This window comes from Phalangium opilio, unplaced genomic scaffold, assembly GCF_054372755.1.
Source record: "Phalangium opilio isolate 3A_F unplaced genomic scaffold, DU_Popi_V2 ptg000009l_1, whole genome shotgun sequence".
In the NCBI taxonomy this organism is placed as follows: Eukaryota; Metazoa; Arthropoda; class Arachnida; order Opiliones; family Phalangiidae; genus Phalangium; species Phalangium opilio.
In genome coordinates, this window is record NW_028324146.1 from 504,074 (window position 1) to 520,520 (window position 16,447).

At 38.4% G+C, this 16,447-nt stretch overlaps 2 protein-coding genes across 2 annotated transcripts; one reads left to right on the forward strand and one right to left on the reverse strand.

The window, feature by feature from the left end:
* The first annotated feature begins 394 nt into the window (after nt 1–394).
* On the forward strand, nt 395–2,866 carry LOC149712173 (G2/mitotic-specific cyclin-B-like). Its single transcript, XM_089849344.1, has 3 exons — nt 395–892; nt 1,447–1,789; nt 2,324–2,866. Exons 1-3 carry the CDS (start codon nt 395–397, stop codon nt 2,680–2,682), a joined length of 1,200 nt encoding a protein of 399 aa, XP_089705470.1. The 3' UTR covers nt 2,683–2,866.
* Nucleotides 2,867–4,511: 1,645 nt separating this feature from the next.
* LOC149712174 (leukocyte elastase inhibitor-like) lies at nt 4,512–11,228 on the reverse strand. The gene is made up of 3 exons (XM_089849345.1): nt 10,179–11,228; nt 7,139–7,791; nt 4,512–4,792 (listed from the first exon to the last, which is right to left on the reverse strand). Exons 1-3 carry the CDS (start codon nt 10,478–10,480, stop codon nt 4,512–4,514), a joined length of 1,236 nt encoding a protein of 411 aa, XP_089705471.1. The 5' UTR covers nt 10,481–11,228.
* Between the last annotated feature and the right edge of the window lie 5,219 nt (nt 11,229–16,447).

Sequence of the window (16,447 nt, forward strand, 5' to 3'; positions counted from 1 at the left end):
AAAAGGCGGGAAATTTGACTGATTTCAAGAATTCATGTATTTATACATTTTTTTTCTAGGCTTCGAGATGGCGACACCATCAAGTGATAAACTTGGTAGCTGTCCGTCCGTCCCGATGTTTTCAAAAGTGCCCCACGTACCACAATAGGCAGGTTAGCGCAAAGCCCACTCTAGTGGTAATTTTCTCAACTCAATGCTATTGACGACATTAAGTGACGTCATGGAGAAACAGTGTACCACGTGACAACGTCAGTGAAAGAATATTTGGTCTATGGTTAATTGTTCGTCCAGGAAACTGATAAATTCTTAAAATCGCTGGCGGGCGACTGACGCTTCTCATTTAACTACAGCGCGCTGTTGAAGCTGTTACGCGATTGTTTAACTAACAGAAATTATGTCTATAAGAACTTCACCCTCTTACAGCGCAAAAAAGCGCTTCGAAACCCATTCTTTTATCAACCTTGATAACTGCAATAAATCACCCGCGGATGTCAACAACCAAATTGCGAAGAGAATTTGCAGAAAAGAAATGCCTGATAATTTGCGATCAAAGATCCTCGTTCAAGAAGCCTTGAAAGTTGTTGGTACGGTACCGTTCCCGTTTATACCACGAACCCCTGGTACTAGTCTCAACGTTAGTTCTGGTCCAGAAGACCACAAAGTCAACAGAGAAGTCTTGACGGTGTCGTTTTCGTCAAGGCGTATCCAGAATTACTTGACGGACATGGATGAGCGTAGCGTGAATGTCTGTTCGGATAAGTGTTATGTTGACGAGTTTTACGAATATTTACGACAAGTCCAGGAAGACTTCACCATCAAGAAAGGGTTTATGAAGAGACAAGTGTACGTTACTGCTCTCATGCGAAAAATATTGGTCGATTGGCTCGTGGAGGTAAGATTTAAACGCCGGAAATATTGGGGATAACTCGGGAACCTGGTCACATTTGTGTTTATGGTGTAAGTGATTAATAAATTAGCCTGGCCTTAGGGATAGCATTAGGCTTATGGTTAGGCTTAAGTAAGATTCCTGTTGTAGTCTTCTAGCCGAAGTGTTAACTATCTGACGACAGATATAGAACCATAATTAACAAAATATCGATAAGTATGATATAAAATGCTGATGTCTCTCAAAGGTAACCTCTGGTTCATTGGCGACCTTAGCATGCGGTAGATAATGTACTACATTCCAATTTTACCTTCTGAAAGACAGAAACCGAGTAAAACTCGATCATAGGGGCAGAGGTATAATCTGTTTCCATCAAGCTTAGCGCGCTGTGTAGTAATAAAGTCATAAGATCTTTAATAAGTTAAGGTTTCGAATTAGGGGTTGAATTCTTCTACGCAAGCTTTATTTGATAGGCTATAAACAGGTTTCACTCTGAAACACACCAATATTAACGAAGGTCACTGAGTTTACTTATTGTTGTTATGTTGATGAACACACAGCACCGAGCTATACTTAACATGATTCCAATCCGGCAGGTTCAAATGAAGTACAAACTTTTAAACGAAACCTTATTCTTAACGGTCTCTTTACTGGATCGATTCCTGGAACGCGTGACAGTCAAGGCGGTTCACTTGCAACTAGTCGGCGTCACGGCGTTACTTATCGCCGCCAAGTACGAAGAGCCTCGCGCTCCCAAAGTGGCCCAACTCGTTCATCTCACCGATAATTCTTACACGAAAAACGAGGTCTTGAATATGGAACTGGACATGTTGAAGACCCTAAACTTTGCAGTTGGCTCCCCACTTCCGGTTCATTTTCTGCGATGTTTATGCAAAGCTTTAGGTAACTATGAAATTAAGGTGGGAGTAAATCAAGCCCGAGAGTATTTAGTTGAAGTGTAAAAAATGTTCTATTGACATGTAGTCGCTCGCCACATTGCCGATTACCGCGTGTCTAGCGTTCACTTGCTCAAGGCAAAACCAAATAATTCTTTACACGCGTACTACCAGAAGTAAGATGAGACTAGAAGTACTGAGGTAATCAAATTCTTCACTAGGTGAAAGTGAATATTCTTGATAAGACACCAACGGTTGGCCCTCTGGTAGTGGTTTCTGAATTTCCCCTCCAAAACGTGAGACGCTCGTGGCGGTAGACGGCCGAACTAGATTCAAGGAGCCGCGTCCGTGTTCGGCCGCTTTAGGTTGAGGGGAAGGGGGTAGGAAATGTTTTTGGAACTCGACCATTTTTTTCTCTCTAGTGTAGGCGCGATGGAAGCGGTGGCATAAAATCCTCAAATTTTTTCACTAGTGCCAGGATCTACTACCAATGCTAGAGCTCTTTACTTGTACACTCATCTTACTTCTGGTACTGCTTTAGGTTGCAACGCCAAGGTCTACGCCGTTTCTAAATACATCATGGAACTGACTTTACTGGACGAAGACATGGTGCCACACCCTCCATCAACGATAGCTGCCGCGTCATTCCAAGTAGCCAATAAAGCTCTGAGTCCAACATTCACTTGGGACGCTCAGTTGACTCGTTATTCGGGGTACCACGAAGTTGACTTGCTTCCCGTTGTTTGCCAAGTCACGGACAGTGTCTACAAGTTCAACCCAGATAAGCTGCCAGCTTTGGCCAAGAAGTACTCGAGTCGAAGGAACCTGAGGGTCAGTTTGATGCCCGAAGTAGAAGCGATAGTATCCGGTTTCGAGGATGTTAAGAGTCGATATTGTTAATTATATTAGACGTTGAGAGTTTTAACCTAACATTGGTTTTTATTTATTAATTTTATTGTTATACCCATAATCAATTAAAGACAATTGTTTATTAATTTATTTTTAATAAACTACGACATTTTAAATATGGTTTATATATTTTACTTACGTCATAAGTAGAATTATAAAACATAAGTACGTAAATTAGCCCATTTTCCATGTTCATTGAAGTCTGTAATCTTTTTTCTCAACCGACCACATAGCGGACTAGAACATAAACTATATAAACATAAGGATATATGATAAAGGTTTATCTTTATATATCTATATAAATCGAAGTCCAGACTGACAGACTGACTGATAATCAGTGCCCAGCCCAAACCGCTTGAACTAGAAGGCTGAAAATTTGCAGGAACGTTACTCATAAGTAGTAGGCGCGTGCTAAGAAAGATTTTTCCAATCCGCCGCCATCTTAAAAAATGGCGCCCAGAAATGTAAAAAATATTCTCTATGCAATTAAGTACGCGCGTTTCAACCGATTTCACAAATATTTAGTACACTGGTTTGATTTAACCTTAAGACGGGCTGAATGGTCTTTCGGGTTAGATTTTTCGCCATCTTTTAAAATGGCGCCCAGAAATGTAAGAAAATATTCTCTATGCAATAAAGTCCGCGCGTTTCAACCGATTTCACAAATATTTAGTACAATGGTTTCCTTTAACCTATAGACGGGCTGAAAGGTCTTTTTGGTTCGATTTGTTGCCATCTTTTTAAATGGCGGCCAAAAACTTAAACCATCTTTATGGAATAATGCCCGCGTGAAAAGTAATCGAAAAAATGCATCCCTAGGGGCTGACGGACTGTGCCGAGTGCCTTCGCTCCTAGGGTGCTACAAAAATATTAGTCATCAGTAAAATCTACACATTATTTATATCATTTTAGATGGAAGTTCTTATTACACGCGAGCGACGCCGCGGGTAACAGCTAGTATATCTATATAAATCGAAGTCCAGACTGACTGATAATCAACGCTCAGCCCAAAACCCCTTGCCCTAGAAGGCTGAAAATTTGCAGAAACGTTACTCATAAGAAAATTTCCCGACGGGCTGACGGGAGATAAAAAATAATGATTTTTCTTCTATAACGAAAGAGTCATCGGCCTCTTACTGACTTCGTAATAAAATCAATATTAAATGTGACGTCACATATCAAAGAACCCCTGCCCTCCCGCTTTATCACGGACCGTCACAAACTTACAAGCCCCCTACCCCATAAGAGTGTGACGTAGATTATTGACGGTCCCTTGGTGAAATGTTAACCGAATTTAACGCTACCAGTCTTATTTTAAAGAGAAGACTCATAAAATTGGATTTATAAAGTGCTTTTATAATCGAGATTTGCCCTTTAGACTAAGAAACATATTGTTATTTTTATCAAAAGTGGATGAGAGGGAAAGTATGACAATGGCCATAGAGCCTGTGTTAAAAAACGCGGACATCAAAGTTTCGCCAATAACCATTTAGTCTACTAGTGACTGATGGACTTGCAAACTCGCGACTGAAAGTAGTTCAGACATTTATGCTCCTTGGTTTAACCATAGCCCACTCGATCACGCGCATCACGATGCAAGCTGCTCGCGCTATAGCTAAATTACCGAGATTACACAATAGCAGACGACGGTAACCGCGTAACCGCGAATTAACACAAGACCTATTTTAAGGGAGTGAACAGGCCCAGTATAGCTACGCCAATAAAACGGTCAATTACGGCGAAACTCTGATGACTCGCGACTTTTGGCCATTTTCATACTTTTCCTCTCATCCACTTTTGTTTTTATGAAGCATCTAGGCCTAGTTGGCGTTGGTATATTTGCCAATGAAGAGCACGGAATTAGTCGGTTGATGATAGAGCGCGAATAAAAACGGTCGATTAGCCAAGAATACTATTGGTTCGACGGGCTCTTCAGCAATAGCCGCGGTCCTAACACCGACAACCGCTGTAGCAGCGGCCGCCTCCGTCCCTTCTTCGTTCACTTCGATGATTGCTTTCTGCACAACCTTCGACACTTTGATACTAGTTGTGTCGCTTACTCCACTGAAATTAGCCGCATCGCTAAAAGCGACCTTCATACCTAAGATAAATAAAAACCATTGTTGATTGGTTTTATGTCATTAAAAGATCTTTAGTTATGACTAGAGATGGGCCGATACCGATCCCATATCGGTATCGGTACCGATATTTGACTTTAACCGATATATCGGTATCGGTTAAAAATGAACCGATATTTCTGCCCGATATTTTTTGAAGAAAAATATCGGTTCATTGTTAACTGATACCGATAAATCGGTTAAAGTCAAATATCGGTACCAATACCGATATGGGATCGGTATCCGCCCATCTCTAAAACCTATATTATAGCATCTATTTTCTTATTGATATCGGTTAATATATCGGTATCGGTTTAATATCGGTTTATTCGAAGGATCGGGTAAAATATCGGTATCGGTACGTATCGGTTTCCCAAGTATCGAATGATATCGGTATCGGTTAAAACTGGTATCGGCCCATCTCTAGTTATGACTATATAGAAGCAGGGATACGCATGGCTAATATCAGAAGTCCATTAAATTAGCCTAGGAAGTGAACAATTACAATGGCTGGTATAGCGAACGTCTCTGCTGGGATAAAAACTCCTCCTAACTCCATGGATAGGGGGTTAAATTTTTCCCCCTTTCCCAACACAGTTAAAAATCTCGAGCTCCTCTCTAGGAAGTCTTTCTTGACGTGAGTGGGGCGTGACTTCTTCAGCCCATAAACGCTGCATCTCTAAAGGGTAGTTTGTTTGCTTTATAAAAAATTAAAAAAAGGAACGGCCACGGTTGTTAAAGGGAGGGTGAAGTAGAAAATCAAGTTGTTTTTTTATCGATTCTTCTACTAATTATAAAAAGGCAGGGGGTTACGCGATTGGTCGGACGTCCTTATTTAAAATTATCCTTTAAATCTGAAGCTAATTTGAATTTTAAAATCATTCGGAAGTATTTCCTGAATGTTTGGCTATGCAGACTGGTCTTGTAATTAGTAGAAGAATCGATAAAAAATCACTTGATTTCTACTTCACCCTCCCTTTAAATAGTATTTTTTAATTGGTTTATGAAGAGTCATAAAAAAACTGAATGACCTTGACTGTTCCAAAATTCACACTCCCATCCCTTCTCCTATGCTAAAGAGGGCTCGGTTTTACAGTGGAAGGGGGCGTTTTCGGCCAATAGTTTTTTCTCTCTCGATAGGGCAAATTTTGGCGTACGAGTCGCACTTAAACCGGAGATCTGAGAAAAATTACCGCGAGGTGGCGAAGGTTCGCCCTTCTTCAGTATTGCTACACAAGAGAGGGGAGTCCCAAACCCCGCTTTTAGTTACTTCCTAGGCTAATTTAATGGACTTCTGACTCAACGTATCTAGGGCTGAGCTAGGTTAAACATTATGAATGGAGAATTTTCACTGCGTTGCTACCAAGCAATGAAATCATAGAAACACATCAGAATTATGTAGCGTAGAAATTAACTTGGGATATAAGCTATATCGGAAGTATATAATACTTCTCTTTTATTATCCCCTTCTGGCTGAATCTTTTCTTGCTAGAAGTTAATGAGTTTAGTGTTGGGAAGTGTAAGATTCGGAGTGTTTATACGTTGGAGGAGAGAGTTAAATGGGGGCAATGAGCGTCTCCCAAAATACCTCGCGATTAGGTTGTCGTTTATCGTAATATAGACTTTAGAGACAACGATATATCAGAAGTCCTTAACCCTCCCGTGATGTACTCATGGTTATATATATATATAGAGAGATTTCCTCTAAAGCTAAGTTCGTCCTTCAAGTTAACATACCATTACCAAAGCACGTCTGTTGGCAAGATTGTTCAATAGTTCGAATCACATCGCCACTTTAACGGCGCATTTGGTGTTAGGAGCTAAAGACTAATTTTGACATCAGCAGTGAATAATTTACCAGAGCGTAGTTTCAAGAGGTGGTTTGAGATTTGAGTTATGGAATGGAGACTCTTTTGTGAGAGTCTGCTAGACATTCTGTCAAGATAAGCGGTGCTGGGGACTGATGATCAGTCTGGGAAATAAGGATATTTTTTAAACTAGTCCTTGGGACCATTGATCCCCTAGTGCCCGAAATAATTTACTGGTCTCCGGAGTGGTCCCAGCCTTTGTTCTCCTATAGATTTGACATTAATAAACTGGTCCCGAGGACCAGTAACCCCCACTTCTTGAATTAAAAAAATAGTCCAAGCAATTAAAAAACTGGTTTTGGACCAGAGGAAGTGCACTGCTATTTCCCAGACTGGTGATGATAGGGTTTTGAGCGGGAGGCATAAACCACTATTTGCTTGAAAACTGGAAGACTTTAGCTGTAGCTAGCACCTTGGCTCCTTCCGCATTAACTTCCATTAAAAACACTTTTAAATACATACCCGATTGCATTAATGGATCTTTCAAGTCGAAGGAACTTTCAATTTTGAATTTTGGCAACGTTACAATTACTTTTTGCACAACGGCATTTTGCGCCGTGGACACCAAATTAACCCCGTTCAAAAGTTCTTCGGTTTCCGCTAAATTCGCGGTCGAATCCTCAGGTAAAATAACAATGAATTTGACGGTTTCACCAACGTAAGGCAAAACGAGAATCTGAGATTTCAAATCTTGATTATCTTCGTATTGAAAAGTACTGGTGACATGCATCAGATTCGTGTCAGTCGAAGTTCCATCTTCGTTTGTAAATGATTCTACGGCGCTTAATTTTTTATCGAATTGCGTTTTCCATTTTCCGTAGAAATAGATGGCGTTTATTAGAACTATTTGCGTGTCGTTCGGTAAATCGTCCAGGATGGTCGGGATTTTCCCGTTGGTATTTTGACTGACGAAGCTATTTACTTGATCCTTTCCCGTTAGGTGGTAACTCTGAGATTGGTAATATTGAGTCAAGGTTGCGTTGAAGGAATCCAAAACTTTAAATTGCGAATCAACAAAGATTGCATTGGCCAGATTCAAAGTGTAGTTATTGCCACCGTTAAGAGCTGGTAGTATTTTTTTGTATCTAGATGATTTTAAAGCCCAGAAAACCAATTTTTAAACAGTTTAAATTAATCAAAATAACACCAATATCCTTATAAAATTTATTTACACTAAAAATATTTGATTGATTTTACGTAAAACATTTTTCACCTCTCCGAATGACGATGACGTCACGGAGAGGTATTACACTGGACGTGTCTATGCCTGTGTGTCTGTCACCGCGTTCGCAGTTGGGAAGTCGGAGCAAACGTATTGGCAATAACCAGACCGCGTTCGCAGTTCACTGAAAGCAACATTGCCTTTTACCCTCATTATCATCGTTATTGTTAGGATGCAAGCGGCGATCGGCTAGGGCTATGGCTAGGCAGGGCTTCCACCAAAGGTTCAGGCAATTCCGGTTTTTCTTTTCATTTACCGTAAATCAATCGCCAAATATACCCAAAATTTACAAAAGTTCTGATATAGGTGTTCGATTGAAGTCAAACGTTAACAATAGCTATGTTTAAAATGATTTTAGGAATAACGTTTCTTTAAACGACTTAACTAGTATTAATGGTAAACTACTGACGGTTAAAATAATTAATATCAATTATGTTTGTTTAATTATTTAAGATAGACCTCTTAATTGGGGAGATAGCTCTCGTCTCGACCGGAGAGGTTTATTTTGCTTTGCCAACTTGTTATTTTGTTGTCATTGTGGGTGTTTAATTGGTTAGAGTTCCCAATGGCGGTTAAGAACTCAACAAGATGGACTCGGCCATATTAAAGTTTTGCGGGGTCTCTAGTGACTAGTATTTGTATTATAAAAATTATTATAAAGCAGCCCCGGCTAATTTATACTTTTCTTTTCAATATCAAACATCATTGCGATTACGAATAAAATCAATCTAGTATGATTTTGGTAATTAACATTTTCCGACTGTTTCAAAACCATCTTTAACTATACGGTTCCTACAGTCCTACTCCCAAATTTAGCATTAGGTCAAGTGAAAGCGCCTCAATTTATAATTTTATGTAAAGGGATTTTCTATTTATACTCAATCCGAAATCATAATGTTAAACTCTATGGAGCTTAACATTACGAGGTGGAAAAATTTTTGCGAGTTAGACCCAAGGTTTCGCGACCAAGGGGGTACACTTTTTTCACAGCCTAACTTTACAGCACTAGCAAAGGCTGAAAAGGTATAGTATCTCATTTCTCGTAGTGTAAGGTTAACTTGGCCTTTTTGTATAGGTTTCAAAAAAAAGTATTTTTAAACCACGCGCAGCATTTCAATAAAAGTTTCAATTCAAATCTCGCGCTTAATTTCACCATTTTGATTCTCTAATTAAGTTCACGTGATTTTTTAAAACGTTTTGGCCCTATTTTTTGTCTTTGTAAGCCTAAGGTTAAATGATCACAAAGAAATATAGTTGGAGAATTTTTATAATTTTCACATGGTTTCAACGAATATTTTATACAGTGCATTGTATTATCCGACCATTACAATTTCCAAATGTAAGTTACGATTTAGTGAAATACAATATAATTAGTCTTAAAAAATTGGACGATTGAGTTTGACTTTTCCAAAACTAATTTATTCCCAAATAACGTTTCTCCCCAAAAAGGGACAGATATTATACAAAAACGAGTTTTGCTTCGCAGTCCTTAAAAAACTGCATTTATACACAATCCGCGACACGTTTTCAAACCCACAAAGGGCCAGAAACTAGAAATTATTATATGTATTGCAATTTGAAATGAAGTTTAATCGTTATGAGAAATTTGCTTTTAATTGCGTAGTTCAAACATTTGTTATGATTAGAAATTTTACAACAAAAACGGGTATAAATGCGGCGTTTCCGAACAAAGAGCTTAATAAAGGACGATTATTACTCGAATTCAAACTGAAGTTTAAAACTTATACAAGATGTAACAACACACATATGAACACCATTTCTGAATGTATGATAAATGTCAGAAATACGACACTGCTTTTAAAGCCACAAATCAGAATGAGGGACCTAATTTTAGGAGTAGTAAAGCGACATTTTACTCGAAATAAATGTTCTTCTTACCTGTTCCACCCTGAAAAATTAAAATGCTAAGAGCTCATTTTGTATTTTTTTTCGCCTTAACTATTTGACAGGGATACGTTTTACGGGAACAGATTCTATATAATTTCATACGTGAAAATCTAAGCTCCCTTTATCTCGAAACGCCGCATTTATACCCGTGTTTGTTGTAAAATTTCTAATCATCACAAATGTTTGAACTACGCAATTAAAAGCAAATTTCTCATAACGATTAAACTTCATTTCAAATTGCAATACATATAATAATTTATAGTTTCTGGCCCTTTGTGGGTTTGAAAGTGTCGCGGATTGTGTATAAATGCAGTTATTTAAGGACTGCGAAGCAAAACTCGTTTTTGTATAATGAATATCAACTTAACGTACCCATCATTGATTGTATCTTGCGTTATGGCATCATATTCGAGGGCCGTTTTCATTTCAGTCTCTGTTTGTCCTTTAGCTCCGACTAACAACATACTAAGAACGGTTGAAACGCTAAACGGACTTGAAATTACATTCGCATCGGAACCTTCTATTTTCTTAAAGAAATCAACCGTAAATTGATTATTTTGAGAGGAAACCACTGCTGTAGAGTCCTGACTCTGAGCTTCGTAGCGTGAAAATAATACTAAAACAATTACTAAGCCTAACATCATTGAAATACTTTCTAACGTAGCAGGCATCATTGACTTAACGACCTCAACGACAGAGTGTTCGTAGCTGTAGAAATACGGCTTTATTATAGAGAAGAAACAGTTGTTGGTTTTCCCAGTTGCGTGTTTTAATGAAATTTTATAGGGAAAATCCAACGGTGTATTTTGTACTACTTTTACGGTTTTAATTTTTTCTCCATCAACAGTTGGTCGTATGCTATAACCAGAAATATATTACCTTACACGAAGTTCACTTCAATAATGGTTAGTACCGTGGACATCATCTATGAAGAGAAAACCCAAAAAAAAAAACTTTGCAAGAGTGAATAGTCGTGAATTTTTCCCCCTCCCGACGCGCGCTAGTCGCGAAGAGAAAAATTTTTCATCTCGAGAGAGAACTGTGATAAATGGCCACTGCCAAGATAATCTGACGTTTCCTAGAAACGGCGGGATTCAACTGTATTTCGCGCAAGTGAGAAGCCGCTGCATAAGATACAACCATGATACGATTGTAAGAAAAGCACATTTTTCTCACTACGCGACGCTAGTGTTTTTATTTTCACCTCTCTGCCTCGCTGTTCGGGAGGAACGGTATCGTTTCCAGCCTGTAAAAATACTTCATAGATGATGGCCGGCACGAGGTAGGGAGAAGTGAACTTCGTGTAAAGTAATACATTTCTGTTATAACGCAAACCGTAATTGTTACCTCGCAAAAAAAAAAATTAATAAAAAAGTGAATTAATATTTACTGGTTATTTATTACATAGTTCCAGCCCAGGCCTTCAGCCTATAAAGAACGTAACATTACATACCCGTAACAACATAGCCTTATAAACAACCTGAGAATTAATCATCGTTTCACTGAAATTGAAAGTTGTATAAATGTCACCGATCATAATTGCCTTTCCGGCGAGGTTGGGCCTTTTTGACATTTTTGCACCTTTGGAAAAACGTTAGAGGCCGTAGCTTCATTCAACCCCGTCAGATATATATCGAGTGGGATTAGTGGGGGAAACTGTACTAGATATGGTACAGTACTGATTTCCCTACCAAACTTTAAAGGGACTGTAAAGAAGGCATGGGCGGGTGGATACAAATTATTTGAATTACGTCAGAGGCACCACGTGACCGAGGAGAGGTGTGGGTGGTTTAAAGAAACTTAGTTCGTTTTATTTCCAAAAAAAACCACTTCATGGAATTGGCGCTGCAATCTGGCGAAAAACAAGGACTAGATGTTAACTAGTCTCACTCCATGAGGAGCCATTGCATCTTGGTATCACCAGAAGTATATAATACTTCTCTTCGAGAGAAGTGTACCACAAAGCTGGGTGAGTGTAACGTCACTCTTCCCAACATCGGAACACTTAGAGCAAGGTTACTAAACCGAATCACATACACGATAAATAGTTCCCTCATCATCACTCTATTAGCGTTTAAATATTTGGCAAGACGCGCTTGTGCATTTTTGCCTCACGTCAAGACGAGGTTTGTGGGATGATTGCTGGGAATTTAGTGCCAAACAATTATAGAATTCACCTTAGTTTGATGAGCGGGAAAGCAAACTAAAAGGGTGAGCCAGGGAAGAATGACGTTACATAACTAAAGCATTAGGAGGATACAGAGTGTCATCCTTCTTCTATTATCCCCTTCTGGTATCACGTGAAGTGACGTATTTCAAATAATTTTTACCCACCCGCCGTTGGGGAAGATTACGAAATTACATAGAGAGAAACCAACACACATATGGTTCATGCAACTTTTGGAAAACAAATTTCCCTGAGATTTCCAGGTTTTTCCCACATAGGTACTTTCCTGAGTTTCCCAGGTTTTTCCCGTATATGGAGTATCCTATGGAGCAAATGTTAACGAAGGAGGGAGGGGGGGGGTAAATGGGACTATTACATAATCAAAGGACATCCCCGTATCTCTAGTAGAACCAGAGTTATGAGCCTCCAAATTTGGGTGTAATGTTAATCCTATGGAGGGGGGTATGTTAGTGAACATTTTGCTTAAGGGCAAAGTATACCAAAAATTTAGCTTCTAAAATCCAAGATTTTAGAATATTGCAGTCTAACTGATTTTTTTTCGTAAGTTTGGACATTTTTACCTCTCCGAGTGACGTATGTCACGGAGAGGTTCTGTAACGATCGTGTCTGTCTGTCTGTCTGTCTGTCTGTCTGTCTGTCTGTCTGTCTGTCTGTCTGTCTGTCTGTTGTTACACCCACGTGACTGCGTTCGCAGTTTCCAAATCGGAGCAAACGTGTTCGCCACTTCCGAACTGCTTTCACAGTCACGGAAATGGCTCCTCTACTTGAGTTCTCACACCACCATCTTCTGGTCTTTGTCCATCCCACACGGACACCAGTTTGTACTTACTGGCTTCTAATCACCACCATCTTTTGATCTTCGTCCATCCCACATGGACACCAGTCTGTACATACTGGCTTCTAATCACCACCATCTTCTGGTCTTCGTCCATTCCACTTGGACACCAGTCTGTACATACTGTCTTCTAATCACCACCATCTTCTGGTCTTTGTCCATCCCACTTGGACACCAGTCTGTACATTCTGGCTTCTAAACACCACCGTCTACTGGTCTTCCGTCTATTCCACATAGACACCAATCTGTCTCACTGGCTTCTACTCCATTATCATCGTTTGGTTTTAGGATATACGCGGCGATCAGCTAGGGTTACGAGAAACGTCTAGCCTCCCTAAGGTGGGATCGCCACCAAAGGTTTTCGCAATTGCGCTTTTTCCTTACTATTATAATGGAAACGAATCGTATATATACCCCAAAATTTGAAGAAAGCGGGCAAGAGGGGTACCCTTGACTTTAAACGTCAATATTAGCAAAGTTTGAGATGATAATAGGTATAACTTTATTTTAAACGATTTAACTATTATTAATGTTAATTATTGAAGATTAAAATAATTAAAAATAATTATATTTATTTAAATATTAAAGATAATCTTGTTTCTCAACTCAAAATTAATACGGAAAGAGTTAAAAAGCAGTCTATGTTTTTGTCTGTGTGTGTCCGTCCATTGTTACACTAGTGCGTCGCGTTAGCAGTTAGCCTTGTGTTGATGTGTTAAGAAATCATACAGAACCTTACTAATCCCTTTTTCCATAATATAAAGTGAATATGTGGAAGTATTTTTCGTGATTATGATGCATTAAGTACTTTTGTAGCTTTAAAGCTCTGTTTCATTTTGATATTCCAAAGATTTTTTTTAATATTGTTATTTGAAATGGCTGTTTACATATTGCTTAAGCTATACTACATCTGTATATAGAATAATCCTTGGTTTAGTGATTTCATGAAGAAAACTAACACCAAGATTCCGGCGGGTATATTAAGTATCATCCGTAATAGGCTTATTGAAACAAGGAGTAAATAATTGAGGCCTGAGGTGAAGTAAACTCTGGGCTTTGATTTTCGTGTCTGAAATGAAGAGGCATCAACGGATCAGAGTGAGCCGAAAGTTAAATACACTATTAAATAATCAGGTTAAGATTTTATGATAGAAGAAAAGATCATGGTGGCAATTAGAATAGTAAAAGGGCTAATGGTAAACGGGTAGTAGCTACAGACTTTTTATTCTCTTTATAGTGCGCATTGACTATTAGTGCGTCCAGCTACAATTTAGCTTTGGTGTTATTTAACGTTAACTTTCATGTTGGCAAACTAAGAATATTGTTGAGGTGAGACGAGACGATAGTGTTTACACTGCAAACCAGTTGTGAATGTAGCTATCAGAATATACGGTAAACAGCTGAAGCGAAGACTTCATTTCCTGATCTTTTCCCCATTGACTGATATCTATGTGTCCAAGATTTATCCTTATTGGATGTAAAATGTCGTCTGCTTTACTGTATTATTCGCTATGCTTGGAATACTGCTTCAATACTTCGTAAATTTTTACTTCAAAAAAGAGATATAATTCCATATCTAGGTAAATAAGTTTGTAGTAGTAGACCTCTTGACTCGGAGAGGTAATATTTTGGTTTTCCCAACTTGTTTTAATACTCTAATATGACAACCATATTATTGGCTAATTAGTTAATTAAATATTGATTAATTAGCAAAGCACCAGTTTCTTCATGTTTTTCCTAAGTAGCTCTTATTAAAGTCACACTGAATTTTATTTTTTATATAGACATATACTTACGATACCTAGAACCTAAAATAATTTTTAAATGGATTAGTGTAAAATCCAATTAATAAACTAAAATAATTGTTTAAGCCATTAAATCAAACTAAAAGCTTTCTATTTCCTGTCCAGGGAACAAACTTTTCAATTTATTTCCAAAATTTATTTTTTTCCTAGTAGTTCATACCTTTCTTAAGTACTTAAAATAGTTTTTAAAGCCTTAAATACTTAAGATATTTTAAAATTAATTAAAACATTAATCAAAATATTTTCCCGTGTAACTCATTCAAAAAAATAGTTAGACAGGAAGGCTTTTTTGCGTTTGATAAAGCAACGATAGGCCTATATCCTAGGATATTTTGGATGGTATAAGTTGAAATCTAAATTAGTTATTCAATTAAAACCGCTTCGGTCCGCTAAAGTTGCCTAAACCAATAGATGTCAGTTATGTCGGGATTTCTAAGATTTCAATTGCAGTAGGAACTATTAGCCAAAAAAAAAAAACTACTATCGATGAGGGTGGATAAAATGGGGGTGTAAACGAGGTTCATAGAATTACTTATGGGCAAGCAGCGATGACAGGATAGATAAGGAGGAGGGAAACGAAACAACAAAGGTGGTCGCTAGAATAGCCACAGAAAGTCTGAGAACTCTTTTACTCCTTTAGCCACAGATAACCCCTTGAGATAAGGAACGCATTATAGTAATGTTCAAGCGCACTTGTCCAAACTACATTATTTCCTATAATGTAAAAAATTGTGTATCCGCCCGCCTTAGTTTGCCTATATTGACAAGTGCGGTTGCACACAACTAAACGAAAATCTCAATTCGGATTTCGGAAATATACTCGCCACAAAATTGAAAAACTGACTTATTTTGTATCGTTTCTAAAAGTCAAATTCTGGAAATCGTATGCCTATCGTTGTGTATTTAGTTCTTTTATTTCGCATACACTTTGTTATGGTGTGATATGCCTGACATAAAGCGTGTTTTTCATTGGTCTTTTTCAATACATTTTTCGATGAACCTTTTTAAAAAAGTGGGTAGCCCTTAAAAGGGCTTTTTTTTCTTCTTAGATAATAAGGATAAAAAGTTGGCAGTTTTTATCTCTTATTTCCGGTTATTCTTAGCTTCTACCTTTTCGTAATTTCACTATTTGCATTTCAGCTGAGTTATTGGTCACAACTAGAAATAATGATCCCGTGCCCAGGTAGGGTAGCTACGTTCCCGCAGAAATTGAAAGAAAGGGGTAGGTCCACCCTCGATAAAGGGGAGTTTAGGAGTTAGGTAAAGTTAATGTGCCCCTCTCCCCGTTCAAAAAAAAGGTACTAAATGACCGCTACCCCCTAGAACAACTAGCACACCTCCCCCTTTTCCTGAATAAGACCCCTCTTTATAGACGCTTTGTGGCAGGTCTCTAATACTAAACTGAAAAGCTATGGCGACAGAAAAATGGTGATTGTAAATACAGAGTAAGGCAAAAGTTGTCTTCAACGCCCCCCCCCCCCCCCTTGTGTATTTAGTCTTCTCGATAATGCCACTGGAAGCATCATAAGTTCATAAGATATGTTCCATAAGTTTGTCACTGGTTACCGAGAGCTTGCCATGAAGTAACGTTGGTGAAACGTCATAGATTTGCAAGTGTTAAGCGAAGACATCTAATGAGGCTGTCAAAAGCTTAGTACAGACTAAATAGGAAGATGGACTGCAAAACCGCGGTAGTAATTCTCGCTTGTCGATGTCGAACTAGCTTTAAGTAAGGCTCTAGCATTACAAAGTATCTGAAGTGTCATACTTCTTTAACATATCTTATAAACTTATAGTTGAAGCAACGTTTCCC